Genomic DNA, 13,898 nt, shown 5'->3' on the forward strand with positions numbered 1-13,898 from the left:
CACTTTTCTGCTTGGTCTTTCCCACCCTTCCAACTTCCGTGTAGTACACTAATGTGATCTTCACAACATCCTCATTATTTTCAAACTCAAACTCCTTGTATTTTTCTTCTAGTAGACTGATATGCAAGGTGTCCTTCGTCACTCGATTATCAAAATACTTGATTGCAAGTTCATATGAGGACTGCTCATTCTACTCAACTCGTGTAAGGGATCGCCACAAACCAGTCATCAACAAAAAATCATCCTTCGAAAACGTGACGACCTTTCCACCAACAGAGAATCTTATTGAGTCAGCTCTTGTGCTCTTCACTTCTTTCAACAACATATGATGGATGATTGGGCTGTTGAACACTATGTCAATGTTTACTAATCGCTTAAAAACTGTTCTCTTGAACATTTCTAACTGTCATAGGGTAAGCTTCTCCTTCATAGTCTTGTTCGCATTAACAATGTGAGCCAAGTTCGTTACTTGACTGGGAAATTGGTCGACTACAAGTATTCTGAAACGTGTTGACATCTTAAATCACTCCCATATAAAATAAAGATTCAATCAGTAAACTCCTTTAGAAAAAAAAATTGTAAAAAAACATTATGTTTAAGTCTCGCTAGAACCACTCTCGCTAGTATCGCTCTCTCTGGTATCACTCTTTCTGGTATCGCTCTCTCTGATGTCACTCTCTTTGGTATCACTCTCGTTGGTATCACTCTCTCTGGTGTCGCTCTCTCTAGTATCGCTCTCTCTAGTAACTCTCACTTATCTTACTCACATTCTCCATTTTTGCTCGTCTTCAACCACAAAACACATCAAAAACCAAAAAACAAAAAAAAAAAACAAAAAAAAAAACTATAGGTTCATAGTATTTCTAAACCCCAGAACGACCCACCCTTTCCGGTGTCGCTCTTTCTAATATTGCTCTAGCTGATTTCACTCTCACTTATCTCACCCACATTCTCTCTTTTTGCTCGTCTTCAACCACAAAACACATCGAAAACAAAAAAAACAAACAAAAAAACCATAGGTTCATAGTATTTCTAAATCCAGAACGACCCACCCTTTCCCTATTACTGATCAGTTTAAGACATTTTTAGGCACAGATTGAAATCACTTACCGATCAGATTCGATTTGTCAGTGGTAGTAGAATCTTTTGCAAGCTCAAATGATGGATTTTAAAACGCAGTGAAACCGTCCAGAGCTTATGAGCGATACGAAGCCGTTACGCTTGAAGAGTTTTTAGTTTTAGTTAGTTTTCAGTAAAAGGGTAAGAAGATAAATAGGTGAGGACAATTTATGTAATTTGGTATGGTAATAATGTCAGCCTAAGATCAATTGATATTATTTTTTAAAAATGGGCCACTTAACATTTTAGGCCCAAAAAATGGTCATCCGTAAGAATTTTCATGACCGTGTAAAAAAATAAAATAAAAAACCCATACTTAAACCCAATTTTACAAAGGAATTTCGGCTCCCTCTTCAAAATTTCCGATTTCGTCGCTGTTGATTTCCCTTTTCTCATCTCCATTTATGTTTCCTACTGCTTCCCTCTTACTCCATGCTTCACCTCCGCCTCCTCCATTTTTGAGTAATTCATTCTTTTCTTTTCTCTTCCATTTATCGAGCATCTTTAATTTGATTCTGCTTTGTGATTCTCAGTATTATGAGCTTGACGTTTGTTCACTCACCCAATTACGCATCTTCGTCAATTTGTGAAAATGTTGAATTTTTTATTGTTCTTCTGCCCTTTCTCGTGTTAAAAACAGATGGGTTTTATCTACTCCAGATTACAGCCAAAATAATTGAAGTGGGCAAGTTCTTTGGTTTTATTTTATTCCAATCAGTTTATAATTTTCTTTGATTTCATACTTCACACCGATTTGATTTCTTATACTTGATAGTTAGCCGTCGAAATGTAAATAGATTATGTAATTACGTTTGTTTTCTTTTGTTGCAGTTGAGATTTCTGTGCTTTATGAAGCATTTTGCAATATTAAAATCTGGGCATGACTAATTTTGCTTGGCTGCCTACATAATCTGTTTTTTTTTTTTTTAATAAATATTTTCGATATTGCTGTTGGAGTTTAATGAATTCTTTGGTTTGTAGGATTAGATGTTGCTCTGTAATTTCTTTTTAACATTTCCTTAATTGTCATCTTTTTTGTCATTTGAATATGTGGGGAAAGAAGTGTAATTGCTGCTAAAAGAAACGTAGATTGTGGAACTTAGAATTGTGAATTGAATGTGAAAAAAATGTTGAACTTGCTATCTCTGTTTGGTTTAGCTATCTATTTGATTACTTTCGAGTTTCACTATATCTATTTGAGTACTTTCAATTAATATTTTCCTCACCCCTTTTCAGGAGTTGCACAATGATAATCTCTTTTCAATTAATGATAAACTTAAATGGCTGCAAGGCTCATGCCGTCAACTCTTGTGAAGAAGTTTCTCAAAGGCATTATACGAAATTCATGCTTATCTCCAGTTCTCAGTGGTATTCATGTTGATACTTTCCTGGAAAATATGCAGAACTGTTCAAGGTCAAAACAAAGTACTCAATTCTTGAGTGATAAGTCTGTCTCGAACAGCTCAGTCAAAGGTTTGGATAATGATAAGTACTTGAACTCAGAGGTAGAAATCTTCAAATGTCTGGCTATCCAGAAGGGATTTTTCCAGACTGTCCAAACATATTACGAGACCATTCTCAAGCTGGGTTTGGATGGGGACATTGAGGAAATGGAGAGGACTTGTCGAGATCTCGTGAAAGATGGGTGTTCGGGTGTAGAGGAAGTTATTGTCACTTTGGTTAATGCCTTTGTTAGACGTGGTAGAACCAGAGAAGCACTCGGGGTACTTTCTCACATAAATTTGGTTGGTTTAAAGCCTTCAATAGAGACATTTAATGTTGTATTGGCTGTTTTTGTTGAGGAGAATAGAGACATTCAGGAAGTGTTATTTGTTTACAAGGAAATGGTGAAAGCTGGCATTGTACCAAATGTTGACACGTTGAACTTTCTGTTAGCTGCATTGTTTCATGCTGAACAAATTAAGACAGCCATGAACCAGTTTAGGAGAATGAGCAAGAAAGGATGCAGTCCTAACAGTAAAACATTTGAGGTTCTCTTAAATGGTTTAATTACAAAAAATCTAGTGGATGAAGCTGTTTTAGTTTTGGGTATAATGTACAAAATTAGGTGCAAACTTGATTTGAGCTTTTATACATATGCAATATCTTTATTTTGTAGGGAAGATAGAATAGATGTTGGAAGCTGGTTGTTTAGAATGATGAAGGCTTCCAATATTGTACCAATTGCCTTCATTTATAGTACTCTAATACAAAGTTTGTGCAAAAACCTTTCATTAGATGAGGCATTATTCCTGCTTGAAGAGATGGTTGAAAGTGGTCTGATGCCTGAAGAAAATGTGTATGTAAGTATTATAAAAGTTTTTTTTGAGCTTGGGAAAACAGATGAGGCTATAAAGTTTGTGGAAGATAGATGTGCTTTTTACACTTCTCCTCACAATGCGTTGCTTGAAGGTTGCTCCAATGCTGGAAAGATTTTATTAGCAAATTGTATCCTAGTGAAAATGTCAAAAATGAATATTGATGATTGCAAATCTTGGAACATAGTTATTGGATGGTTGTGCAACAATGCAAGAATTGGAAGCGCTTTTGAATTCCTTAGTAAAATGATTGTGTCGTCATTTGTTCCTAACGAAGACACATATGCAGCTCTCATAGTTGGAAACTGTAAATCCAGGAGGTATGAGGCTGCATTACAGTTAATGAATGAGGTACATGCTAGATGTTGGATTCTGAATGCTGGATGTTACTCTGAGCTTATAGAAGGCCTTTGCCAAGCCCATAGGACTCTTGAGGCTGCAGAAGTTTTTTGCTACATGTCTAAAAATAGATACCCTCTTCATCCGTCTGTATTTGATATGTTGGTCAAGGGGATGTGTGATTTAGGACACGTTGATGAAGCATTAGTGCTGCTACAGTTGGCATGTTATGCTGGTACTTCTTGTAAAACTTTGACTTATGCTTCTATAATGCATGAGTTGTCTAAATCTAACAAGGTAGAGTTTGTCTTACTAGTCTTATCACAGATGCTGGTGTTGGGTTATAGCCTTAATATGGAGACATACTACATTCTCATACGTAGTTTTAGTGCCATGAATCGAGTAAAGGAGTCTATATTGCTTTTCAACCGAATGATCAATGAGGGTCTTCTACCCGATTCAGAAGGACTTTATGATTTATTTTTATGTATAGCCAACCATTCTCAGCTGCATATGATTTCAACTACAATTGATAAACTGATTACTCATACTGACCTTGTAAATACTGCAACTTACAACTTACTTATCAATGGGTTATGGAAAGAGGACAGAAAGTACGAAGCATGTAAATTGTTGGACTCAATGTTGGAAAAGGGGTGGGTACCGGATGCTATGACTCATGGATTGCTGATTGGCTCTCTATTTCAAGAGAAGACTGGGGATAGGGTAATTAATGAGAATTCCACCATTGAAGATAACATAAGCAGCATACTAGTCGAGGGCCTAGGGAATTCATGACAACCAACTTTCACAGCATGCCATTTGATCCATCAATGGTTCATGACCTGGGCATACGTGACCATGTTGTTTCACGACATTCCATCTGATCAGTTGATGTTTACATATAATGTTTAATGCTGTTCCTTGATTTTTGACCATTTTCTCAAGCTTTCTCCTTGACACTAATCCCCCTAATAAATGAGCTATGTCAAATGAGGAAATGGAAAAATAGTTGACAAGTGGAGGGGAGAGTTATCAAGACAAAGGATTGTGATCTCATACTGCCAAATCCTTTTTCTGTTAGCAGCAACAGCAAGAACAGTTTTGGATTAAAAGGTGAGTTATGTCTCTTCTATTTTTTCTAAAAGAGAAAATTGATGACCACATTCTAGGTATTGTTAGCTTAAATGCGTTTGCCCTCCATAGATTTCTAGATAAACCTTTAATGCATTTGCTCGGGTGAAACTGAGATTTCTAGAGAAACCTGTTAGCTTAAAATAAATACAATTGCTTAGGGCCTGTTTGGTAGAGGAAATTTGAAAACAAGGGATTAAAGGAAAACAGAGTTGTATTTCATGTTTTTAGAAATGTGTTTGGTAGTAAAATTCAGAAATTGAATTCTAATTTAAATAATTGCAAACTAATTGTAGTTGCCCAGTAAATATTAGTTGATAATAAACTATTATTAATTTATTTATGAACATGTTTTATGTTAAAAGAAAAATTTTTAAATTATTATTTTGTAATAATATATAATTTATAGGATAAATTGAAAATTTTATCCTTATAGTTTGGAAGAAGTTAAAATTTAGGTCTTATGATTAATTTGAATTTACCCCCTATAGTTTGATAAAAGCTTCATAAATAGTCCCTACGTTAGAGATTATTTAAAAGAACTTAACAAACCATAGAGACTATATGTGAAGTTCTATCAAACCATAGGAACTAAAATCTAAATTTTAAAACCATATGGACGAACTTTTAACTTTATCCTAATCATAGGGACCAAATTTGGAATTTAACCTAATTTATAATATATTACATAATAAATATTTTAATTTTTAAAAAATTGAATTGAGTTAATAACATGACATATATTATATTTCTAAATGTTTTTAATATTATTTAATATGATTATACATTTTAAATTTTAAAATTCAAATTCTGGATACAATCAAAACATTAAAAATGTTGTTTTCAAAATTTATATTGGAATCACAAAATCTGAAAACAGTTTTCAAAAATAGAATTCGGATTGTCTGCCAAACAAATATTCACTGAATTTAGTAAATCTAAAAACATAAAGTAGAATCTAGATTGTCAATCAAGCTGACCCTTAAATATCATATCAGTAACACTGTTTTTTTTCTGACATTAACTCTAGAATTCTTTGCTTTAGAGAACAAGGAGAGAGAAGCTATAGAGCAAGTTGAAGTAATATGACCCCGTGACATGGGAATTTCATCTACCTGCTAGGATATGCATTGAGGGAAGTCAGGTACATTTCAAGTATAGTTCATTTAGTTTTATTTTATGCCTTCATTTATAGCTGAAGTAATCAACTGGAATACCAATGTTGCGAGCTTTAGGAATACCATCCAATTTTCATAATGTTTACAATTATGTATGTTATAACAAATTTGAATGGGAAGTTTCATGGCAGATAGAAATATAATCATTAATGTCTGGTCGAACTTGGAGGACGACTGAATTCATAAGATTTTTCAACACGCCTTGGAAGGAATTTTTGGAAGGCCCTTAGAGAATTTTTAGTTTAATGTTTCGGGCAAAATGACTATCCATCACCAAAAAAAAAAAAAAAAAAAAACAAAACAAAACAAAACAAAACTAAAGTTAAGCTACCACTACTTTGAATTCCATTATTATGTAATGGGAATCCATCTAACGCACTTAATTGACCAATTCAAATACAAATAAAAAAAAATAATTAAAAGAATCTAAAAGCTAAAAAACTAATGAAATAAATAAAGTAGGATTATAACATTCCTTCTCTCCTAAAGGGGACACCCTTCACCCTTGGGGTGATATTATCAAAACATTCTCTGATGGGTTTTCTATGTCCATAACTATTTGGATGCTTTAGTACTGAATAATTTTGCACACGTGTCCGAGTCCAAAATTGTCGTTGTAGTCGAAACATAGGCCTTTCTTTCATCTCTTAGCTAATTCATCTGGTGTCATCTTTTTAACTGAGGTAGTCTTTTTGACATCAACAGTAGTTGTTGATGTAATAGGTGTTTGATTAGCCTGAATGTGATTCTTTGATATTGTTTGTTTCCTTCCTTCAAATAGTTGTCAGCCCAATTTCTATAGTCGAAATTGTGGGTTGCACATAGTTTCATATTATTGCCTATTAACTCCGCCAAAAGTTTTGGAAGTTTTGGGTTGCATTGCACCTTTTTATTGGGACCCAGGTTCAACATGTTGAGAATGACCTTTTGAATTTAGCTTGATATTAGGCAAATGCTAGTCTCAACTTACCACGCTCTTGGCATCCTTGCGATCAACATTTGCCTATGCATTCCATTGCATAGTCACCCATGTGACAACCTCGAAGCACACCTACACTAAGGCTTGTCAATGCATGGCAACACTCTTTCCAACGCATAGTAAAATCTCGGCCAATTCTTAATCCTCACACGACCTTACCCAATCACCCCTATGGGTCCATCCTAGGCTTTTGCCGAACATGACACTAACTTCTCTTTGCCTTGGTCGCATAGTTCACACCATGCGTTCAACGCCAACGCATAGTATTAGCCCTGTCCTATGCGCCCACATGCCCTCGGATGTCCCTGGCATATAGCACATCTCCAATGCATGTCAACCCTTGAGTCAAACCAAGTCTCAATCAACACCTCATGGTATAGCTTACCATCGGCTAGCCTCTTGTTAACGAAATGTAAGACCCTAACCCTTAACCTAGACTATATTGGGTTAAGCTAGGGAAACGAGCCTTGGCTGTATGTAAGGGCCAAAGTAATGCAAGGTTGCGATCATCTTGGGATATAACACCACTAGGACTAGCTTAAATAAAAGCCTCAAGAAATTGGCTAAGTGTGGAGGCTTGCATTGAAGTTTTGCGTACTGGACAATCGTGTAGCAAAGGAATGACGCTACACGATGAGGGAGACGATTGTGTAGCAAATGAGCGACGCTATACGATGAGGTAGACGATCGTGTAGACGGGTGCTGGACGATCGTTTAGTAAATGCGCGGAGCTAAACGATGCGGTAAGTGATCGTGCGGTAAAGTGCGGCGCTAGACGATGCAGAGAGTCGCGCTAAACGATAGCGCTAAGCGATGGATGCGATAGCTAAGCGATAGATGCAAGATCTACACGATGAGCAAGAGTTGTGCGGTAGGTTGTGTGCTATGTGTCATTCCCAAGTTTCCAAGTTCTAAAGTCTGTGATCGCTGCTCGACGCATTGCGCGCGCCTCCCGCCCACGCTGCACGCCTTCTGTGCGAGGATCGACGCCCACGGACGTGTTGCCAGCCCCTGTATGCGCGCAGACACGCCTTGTTGCGAACGTCAATACCCAGAATAGGCTATTTGAGGGATCTAGCCGATTTTGGTCATTTTAAGTAGAGTAAGCTGGTAAATTTAGTATAAGAGGATATTTTGGATGATTTAAAGTTATTTTGAGGAATTATGGTATTAATTTGGAATTTCCTTGGAAATGGGAGGAATTCCAGGAAACACTTCAAAGGGAACTAGGTGAACTTGCAGAAGAGAATCCCTGCAAAAACCGTGAGTGGTTATTGTGTTATTGTATTATTGATGAAATTTCTATATATATAGGTAAATATATATAGGGGATAATGTTAAATTGGCATGATCAGGGATATATGTTTATCTTGTTACTATGCTTGTTAAGATATTGCTTGTATGTTTGTGTTGGAAATTGAAATTATACTTGGGATATATAGTTAGCATGCTTGAAAAGGTACTTGGTGGGAAAATATAGTCGGCTTCGGTTGACGGGAAAATATAGTCAGCTTCGGTCGGCGGGAAATTATAGTCAGTGACGACTGACGGGAAATATAGTCAAGTTATCTAAGCATAGCTAGCGGGAAAATAGTCGATGTGCACATTTGCGGGATAATAGGGTACAAGGGAAAGTTTCCACAGGAATTGTTGATACCTTGCTTTAGGGTACGTTCGAAAGTGCCGGGGAAAATGTATGATCATGCCAGGGATAACCAGTGGTAAAACTGGGGATGTTTATATTATGTGGTAACCAGTGGTCAAGCTGGGGTTGATTGTTTTAACCAGCGGTTGAGTTGAGGATAATCCAGCAGATTGGCTGGAGAAATACTATTGAACTTGTGATAATGTTCTTGTTGATTATAAATTGATTTTGAAAAAGTATATTTCTGAAATCAAAGTTATTTGTCTATTTAAAGGCACCACTCACTGGACTTTATAGCTCATGTTTTCCAAATGTTTTTCTTTCCCCCCCCCCCCCCAGGTAGCAAAAGCGGAGTGTTCAGGGAAAAGCCACCAACACCAGGAATTGGTAATCTCTCACAGAGCGCGACTCGAATCGAGATGGTTGAAGGTCATTAGGATAGCTAGATCATTTATATAAAATTTATAATGAATATTGTAGACATTCTTAATTGTTAGTACAAATAAAGAATTGTTGGTATACTAGCTGCCCTAGTTGTGAGTAGGGTTGGGCAGTTGATGTCACAAAAGGGTGATATTGGCTGTTTTCACGCCCTCTTTTGGGTCTTGGGTATTAGGCACGGGAGGGGGTGTGGCAGGTTGGTATCAGAGCATAGGTTTACGTAAAACCTGGGGAAAAAGGGGAATGGGAACCAAGTCGATACTAAGTCAGTATCAAAACAAAGGTTTATGTAAGATCTGGGAAGTTGAGTCTAGGAAGGTTTATATAAAACCTAGGGAAGTTGAGAATAAAAATTGACACTAGATTAATGTCAGGACAAGGGTTTATGTAAAGCCTGGAAAGGAATAAGAAAGAAAATTGAGTTGATGCCAAGTCATTGTCAAGGAAAAGGCTTACCTAGGATTTGGAAGCCGGGTATAGTTAATACTGGTTTGAGTCAAAACCTGAAAAGGTGGATAAAATGGGGTGCAGGTAGAAAACCTGGGAAGGAGATGAGTAAAGTAAGGTCCTAGTAGGACCAGGGAAAGGATAAACGATACCAGGTGGGTATCGGGAAACAGTTAGTAACAAGTTTGGTTTGAAAGTCGAGAAAACAAAAAGGGTTACAGGAAACCCCGGGAAAAAGGGAAATAGGGTAAAAAGATTAGTTAAAATTAGATAGTAACTTGAATGACTTTCACTGTAGGAGATGAATCCGAGCAACAGACCCTGGTGGTGGCAGAAATCCCGAACGCAGGAATTGATCCGCGGCGCTAACTTAAGGGGAAACCCTGAAACAATTGAGCATTGTTTAACTGATAACTTTGAATATCAAACTTCTGTGCCTGATTTGAGTTTATCGGAATCCCGAATAAATAGGGGATGTTCGAGGTGTGGTAAAAACCACAGTGGTCCGTGTTTAATGGGACCGGGATTTGCTATGGCTGTGGTAAAAATGGCCATATTTGGAAAATTTGTCACTATTTCCAAAAGAAAACTAGGGAAATACAGGAGCGGATTCAGAGAGTAAATCATTTACAAATAGCTGCGGACTCTAGCAATAGTAGTAAAAAGTTGATGTCAGACCTGGCATACGACCAAGAATTGAAAAGAACTAATATAACGGGAGTTCATCTCAGGATTTGGTACGAGGGGTCAAGACAGACGTGTCCCGGCGGATAATAATTGAGTTTGAAGAGCGACCTACTGGTGGACCTAATGAAGGGGAATCTTACAAGTTTTGCATCTTCTGCCAAGATCTCGGACATGTGCAGGAGAACTGTTCGTGGAGGGATGATAGACCTAATGGTGGTTGGTTAGACGTTTCAGATATAAGAGCATTACCCTTGGTTTCTCGATCTGATTTGGCAGTATTTGGCTTCCAATGTGCTGGTTTTCCATGTATTTTCCAACATGTATCTTTAATGTGTCCTAGTTTATGACAATGATCACACCATGGTCTTCGTCGACTATCATTAAATGATTGGGAGTTTCCTCTGGCAGCAAGAGTAATTCCATCATCACATGATCTAGTTTGGAAATGAGAGCAGATCCACTTTGCATAGGAAGAGGTTCAGTTTGTCCCATCATTATTTGCTTTCGACTTTCTTCCCTACGAACTTCAGCAAAAACTTCTCGAAGACTAGGTAGTGGTTTAGTACCAAGAATTCGACTGCGAGCTTCATCCAGAGATCGATTAAGTCCTTGTTTGAGATCTTGAAGAGTGGTCTCAATTTGGAAAAGTTCAGCAGTATTTTCCTTATTTGAAGAAGTGTCTCGGGCAGCATACCAAATCTCTTTTTCTCTTGAAAATAGAAAGTTTTCTCCAATTTCAGGGTCTATGGAGTTGATTAACCAACTTATAACTTGATTGTTTCGGTCGTCCATGTGCAAAATTTTGGATCCTCAACTTTGGATGAAGTAGCTTTACTCGTGATCTAGTCCTTTGTCCACGACCATACATAAACATCATCACAGATTGCAACTGTTGAAGGTAGTTGTGGCCTTTGAGTTTGTGACATGTTATTTGTGGATTGCTACTCTCAATGAATGGTGAGATAACAGTTTGCGATTCTGATCGTGACATTATAAAACAAATGAAAGGAAAAGAAAAGAAAAAAGAGATTAGATTTTTGGAGAGATGGAGCGGCGGCGACGGTGGTGCACGATATCAGATCGACGAACGGCGGCAAGATATTGATTGATGAGGGTGACGACATTGGTAATGAATAAGATCAGCAACCGTCTGTGATTGAAACCCTAAAAAAATAAGAGGAAACTAGGGTTTTTGAGGTGAGAGACGGTGGCAATGGCTTCGTCTGAGGACGGCGACGACGGCTTCGCCTGAGGATGGTGACGACGGCTATCTGCTTGACGTAGTTTTTGGCATTGAGGAGAATACACCAGTTTCAACAAGGTTACAGTAATGCTTGTTTGTGGAAGAAGATAAGTCCGGCGGTGGCGGCTAGGGTTCCGGTGACGATGTTAGATTTTGAGAAAATTGTCTGGCTCTGATGCCATGAAGCTATGTATATGAGAATGATATTTCTCAATCAAAGACCTAGAATTAAGCAATTAATCTAAATATTTATGGAAATAGAACATACAAGGAAACAGTCAAGCTACGTATATGAGACAGTTAAACTTGATTTTCTACACTATGTTTCCTCTAGAATAAAAAATTTGGACTGAAGTCTTATTCATTTCCTTGTGAAGTTTATATCTATAGTTTCTTTTATCTTGTTATAAAAAAGGGACTAGGGAAACACAAAACTGCAAAATTGTTCACATTGAAGCTTGTATGAAGATGATGGTGATGTAGTTATGGACATAGAGGACCACAGGAGAATATATTCCAAAAATCTCACCTTTCTTGTTCTTGGAAAGGAATTTCACGATCCTACTTTATATATTCTATTAGTTTTTTGGATTTTAGATTCTTTTTAGCTATTTTTTTATTTGTTTTTCTTAAATCGCTGATTGACCTAAAAACTTAAGCTAGTGGGTGAAGGTATATTTAATTATAATCTAACACTCTCCCTCACTTGTGGGCTTGAAATATCAAGAAGATCCAACAATTGGAAATCAATATTAAATTGGGAGGAAACAATATTGCAAGGGCTTGAACATAGGACTTCCTTAGACCACCTGCTCTGATATCATCTTAAATCACCAATTGACCCAAAAGCTTAAGCTAGTAGGTGAAGATAAATTTAATTATGTATCATCTAACAGTTTTGAAGTTGAACAATTTGGTGACATCTTAGAGTGTTTTTTTTAGAGCAGAAATAAAGGAGAGATGCAAAATTCCCGAAAAGTCCATATCGGAAGTTTAGGCTCCCTCAAATGAGTCTACTATCTCGTTCTATTTCCTTTATTTTACGTGTATGTTTATTTTGAAATTGGGTCCATAACATAAAGTCTTTGAAATGCAATGTATTTGAGTATTATATTTGATTCATTAGTTGAACAAAACCTTCCAGAACTTTTATGTGGGAGCTGATGTCCCAAGAGGGGAATTGAGCATATTATCAGTGTTTATTTTTCTTCCTAGATATGGAAATTTACCCTTCTGGTTTTATCTTTGCCAATTCTCTCTCAGTTATTTGGAAGAATAAAAGTGCCCAAGATTACATCACTAGTAGTAGCATATATATTATGTATTAAATCACGAGATATCAATTATTTTTCTATATTCTATGGGTCTTATCCTTACTTTAACTGTTGTATTAGGAATCATAGGTATATACTAATACTTGTATGGGTAGAAAGAGAAATATTTGCTGGATTGCTCTTGCCATATTTCTTTAGATTAGTATACAGATTCAATAATATTCATTGATTGTTTTCAGGTTCACTTGGTGTTTTCTTTCTGAGGAAAAATTTGGATCATCTCTTGAAGAAAGCACAGATTTTCATTTAAGGAACCACACTGTGATTAGTACAATCAAATCAACAGATACTGTGATTGAAAAGAAACAGTAATTCCAAAGATAAAAGACACTTTGGAGATTGCCAAATTAGGATTCTTTTTCAAATTTGTTTCGAAATTACGATTCTTTTTTCCCCTTCAATTAATGTCAGATTTGAGTATGTTCATCAATTTTGTCCGGATGATCCTTCGAAAAAAGGATGAAAGTTCTTCTCTGTGGATCCTTCCTACTCCTGTTTAGTCCCCTTTGCTTTTGTACTCTTGAATGGCAAAAATGAAAAATCAGTTTTCCTTATTCAGATATATAGTTGACTTTTTATTCCTTTGCTGTCTCTATGAACCAGTATAATTTTGAAGTAATAATTTTATTATTCACTTATTTTTATCTATTTATTTTTTAAAATAGATCTTTAAAAAAAAAAAACCAACGAATTAGGTGCCAGCCAAAAATCTCCAAATTTAAAAGGAGAGGAGAGCCAAATTAAAATTGGATAATTAAGATTTCGTTTGGTAATTGTTTTGTTTTCGATTTTTGTTTTTTAAAATTAAGTTTATGGATATCTCCAAATTTCTTTTTTTATTATCTACTTTTCACTAATAGTTTAAAAAATCAAACCAAATTTTGAGAACTAAAAAAACTTTTAAAAAGTTATTTTTGTTTTTGGAATTTGGCTAAGAATTCAAACATTGTACTTAATAAAAATGTAAATCATCGTAAGAAATATGGATGAAATAGGTTTAATTTTAAAAATAATAAAAAAAAAAACGAAATGGT

General features: G+C 36.2%; 1 protein-coding gene across 3 annotated transcripts; it reads left to right on the top strand.

The window, feature by feature from the left end:
* The first annotated feature begins 1,440 nt into the window (after positions 1 to 1,440).
* On the top strand, positions 1,441 to 13,426 carry LOC120091010 (uncharacterized). Of its 3 annotated transcripts, none has more exons than XM_039048791.2 (4): positions 1,441 to 1,581; positions 2,356 to 4,892; positions 5,941 to 6,054; positions 13,044 to 13,426. In XM_039048791.2, exon 2 carries the CDS (start codon positions 2,400 to 2,402, stop codon positions 4,572 to 4,574), a length of 2,175 nt encoding a protein of 724 aa, XP_038904719.1. In that variant the 5' UTR covers positions 1,441 to 1,581; positions 2,356 to 2,399; the 3' UTR covers positions 4,575 to 4,892; positions 5,941 to 6,054; positions 13,044 to 13,426. The 3 variants fall into 3 exon arrangements, with proteins under 3 accessions (XP_038904719.1, XP_038904717.1, XP_090162635.1); XM_039048789.2 differs by having other exon boundaries at positions 5,956 to 6,054; XM_090306509.1 differs by lacking the exon at positions 13,044 to 13,426 and adding an exon at positions 9,052 to 9,136 and having other exon boundaries at positions 5,956 to 6,054.
* The last annotated feature ends 472 nt before the right edge of the window (positions 13,427 to 13,898 follow it).

The sequence above is a fragment of the Benincasa hispida genome, chromosome 11, assembly GCF_027475165.1.
Source record: "Benincasa hispida cultivar pf3 chromosome 11, pf3_genome.v1.1, whole genome shotgun sequence".
NCBI lineage: Eukaryota > Viridiplantae > Streptophyta > Magnoliopsida > Cucurbitales > Cucurbitaceae > Benincasa > Benincasa hispida.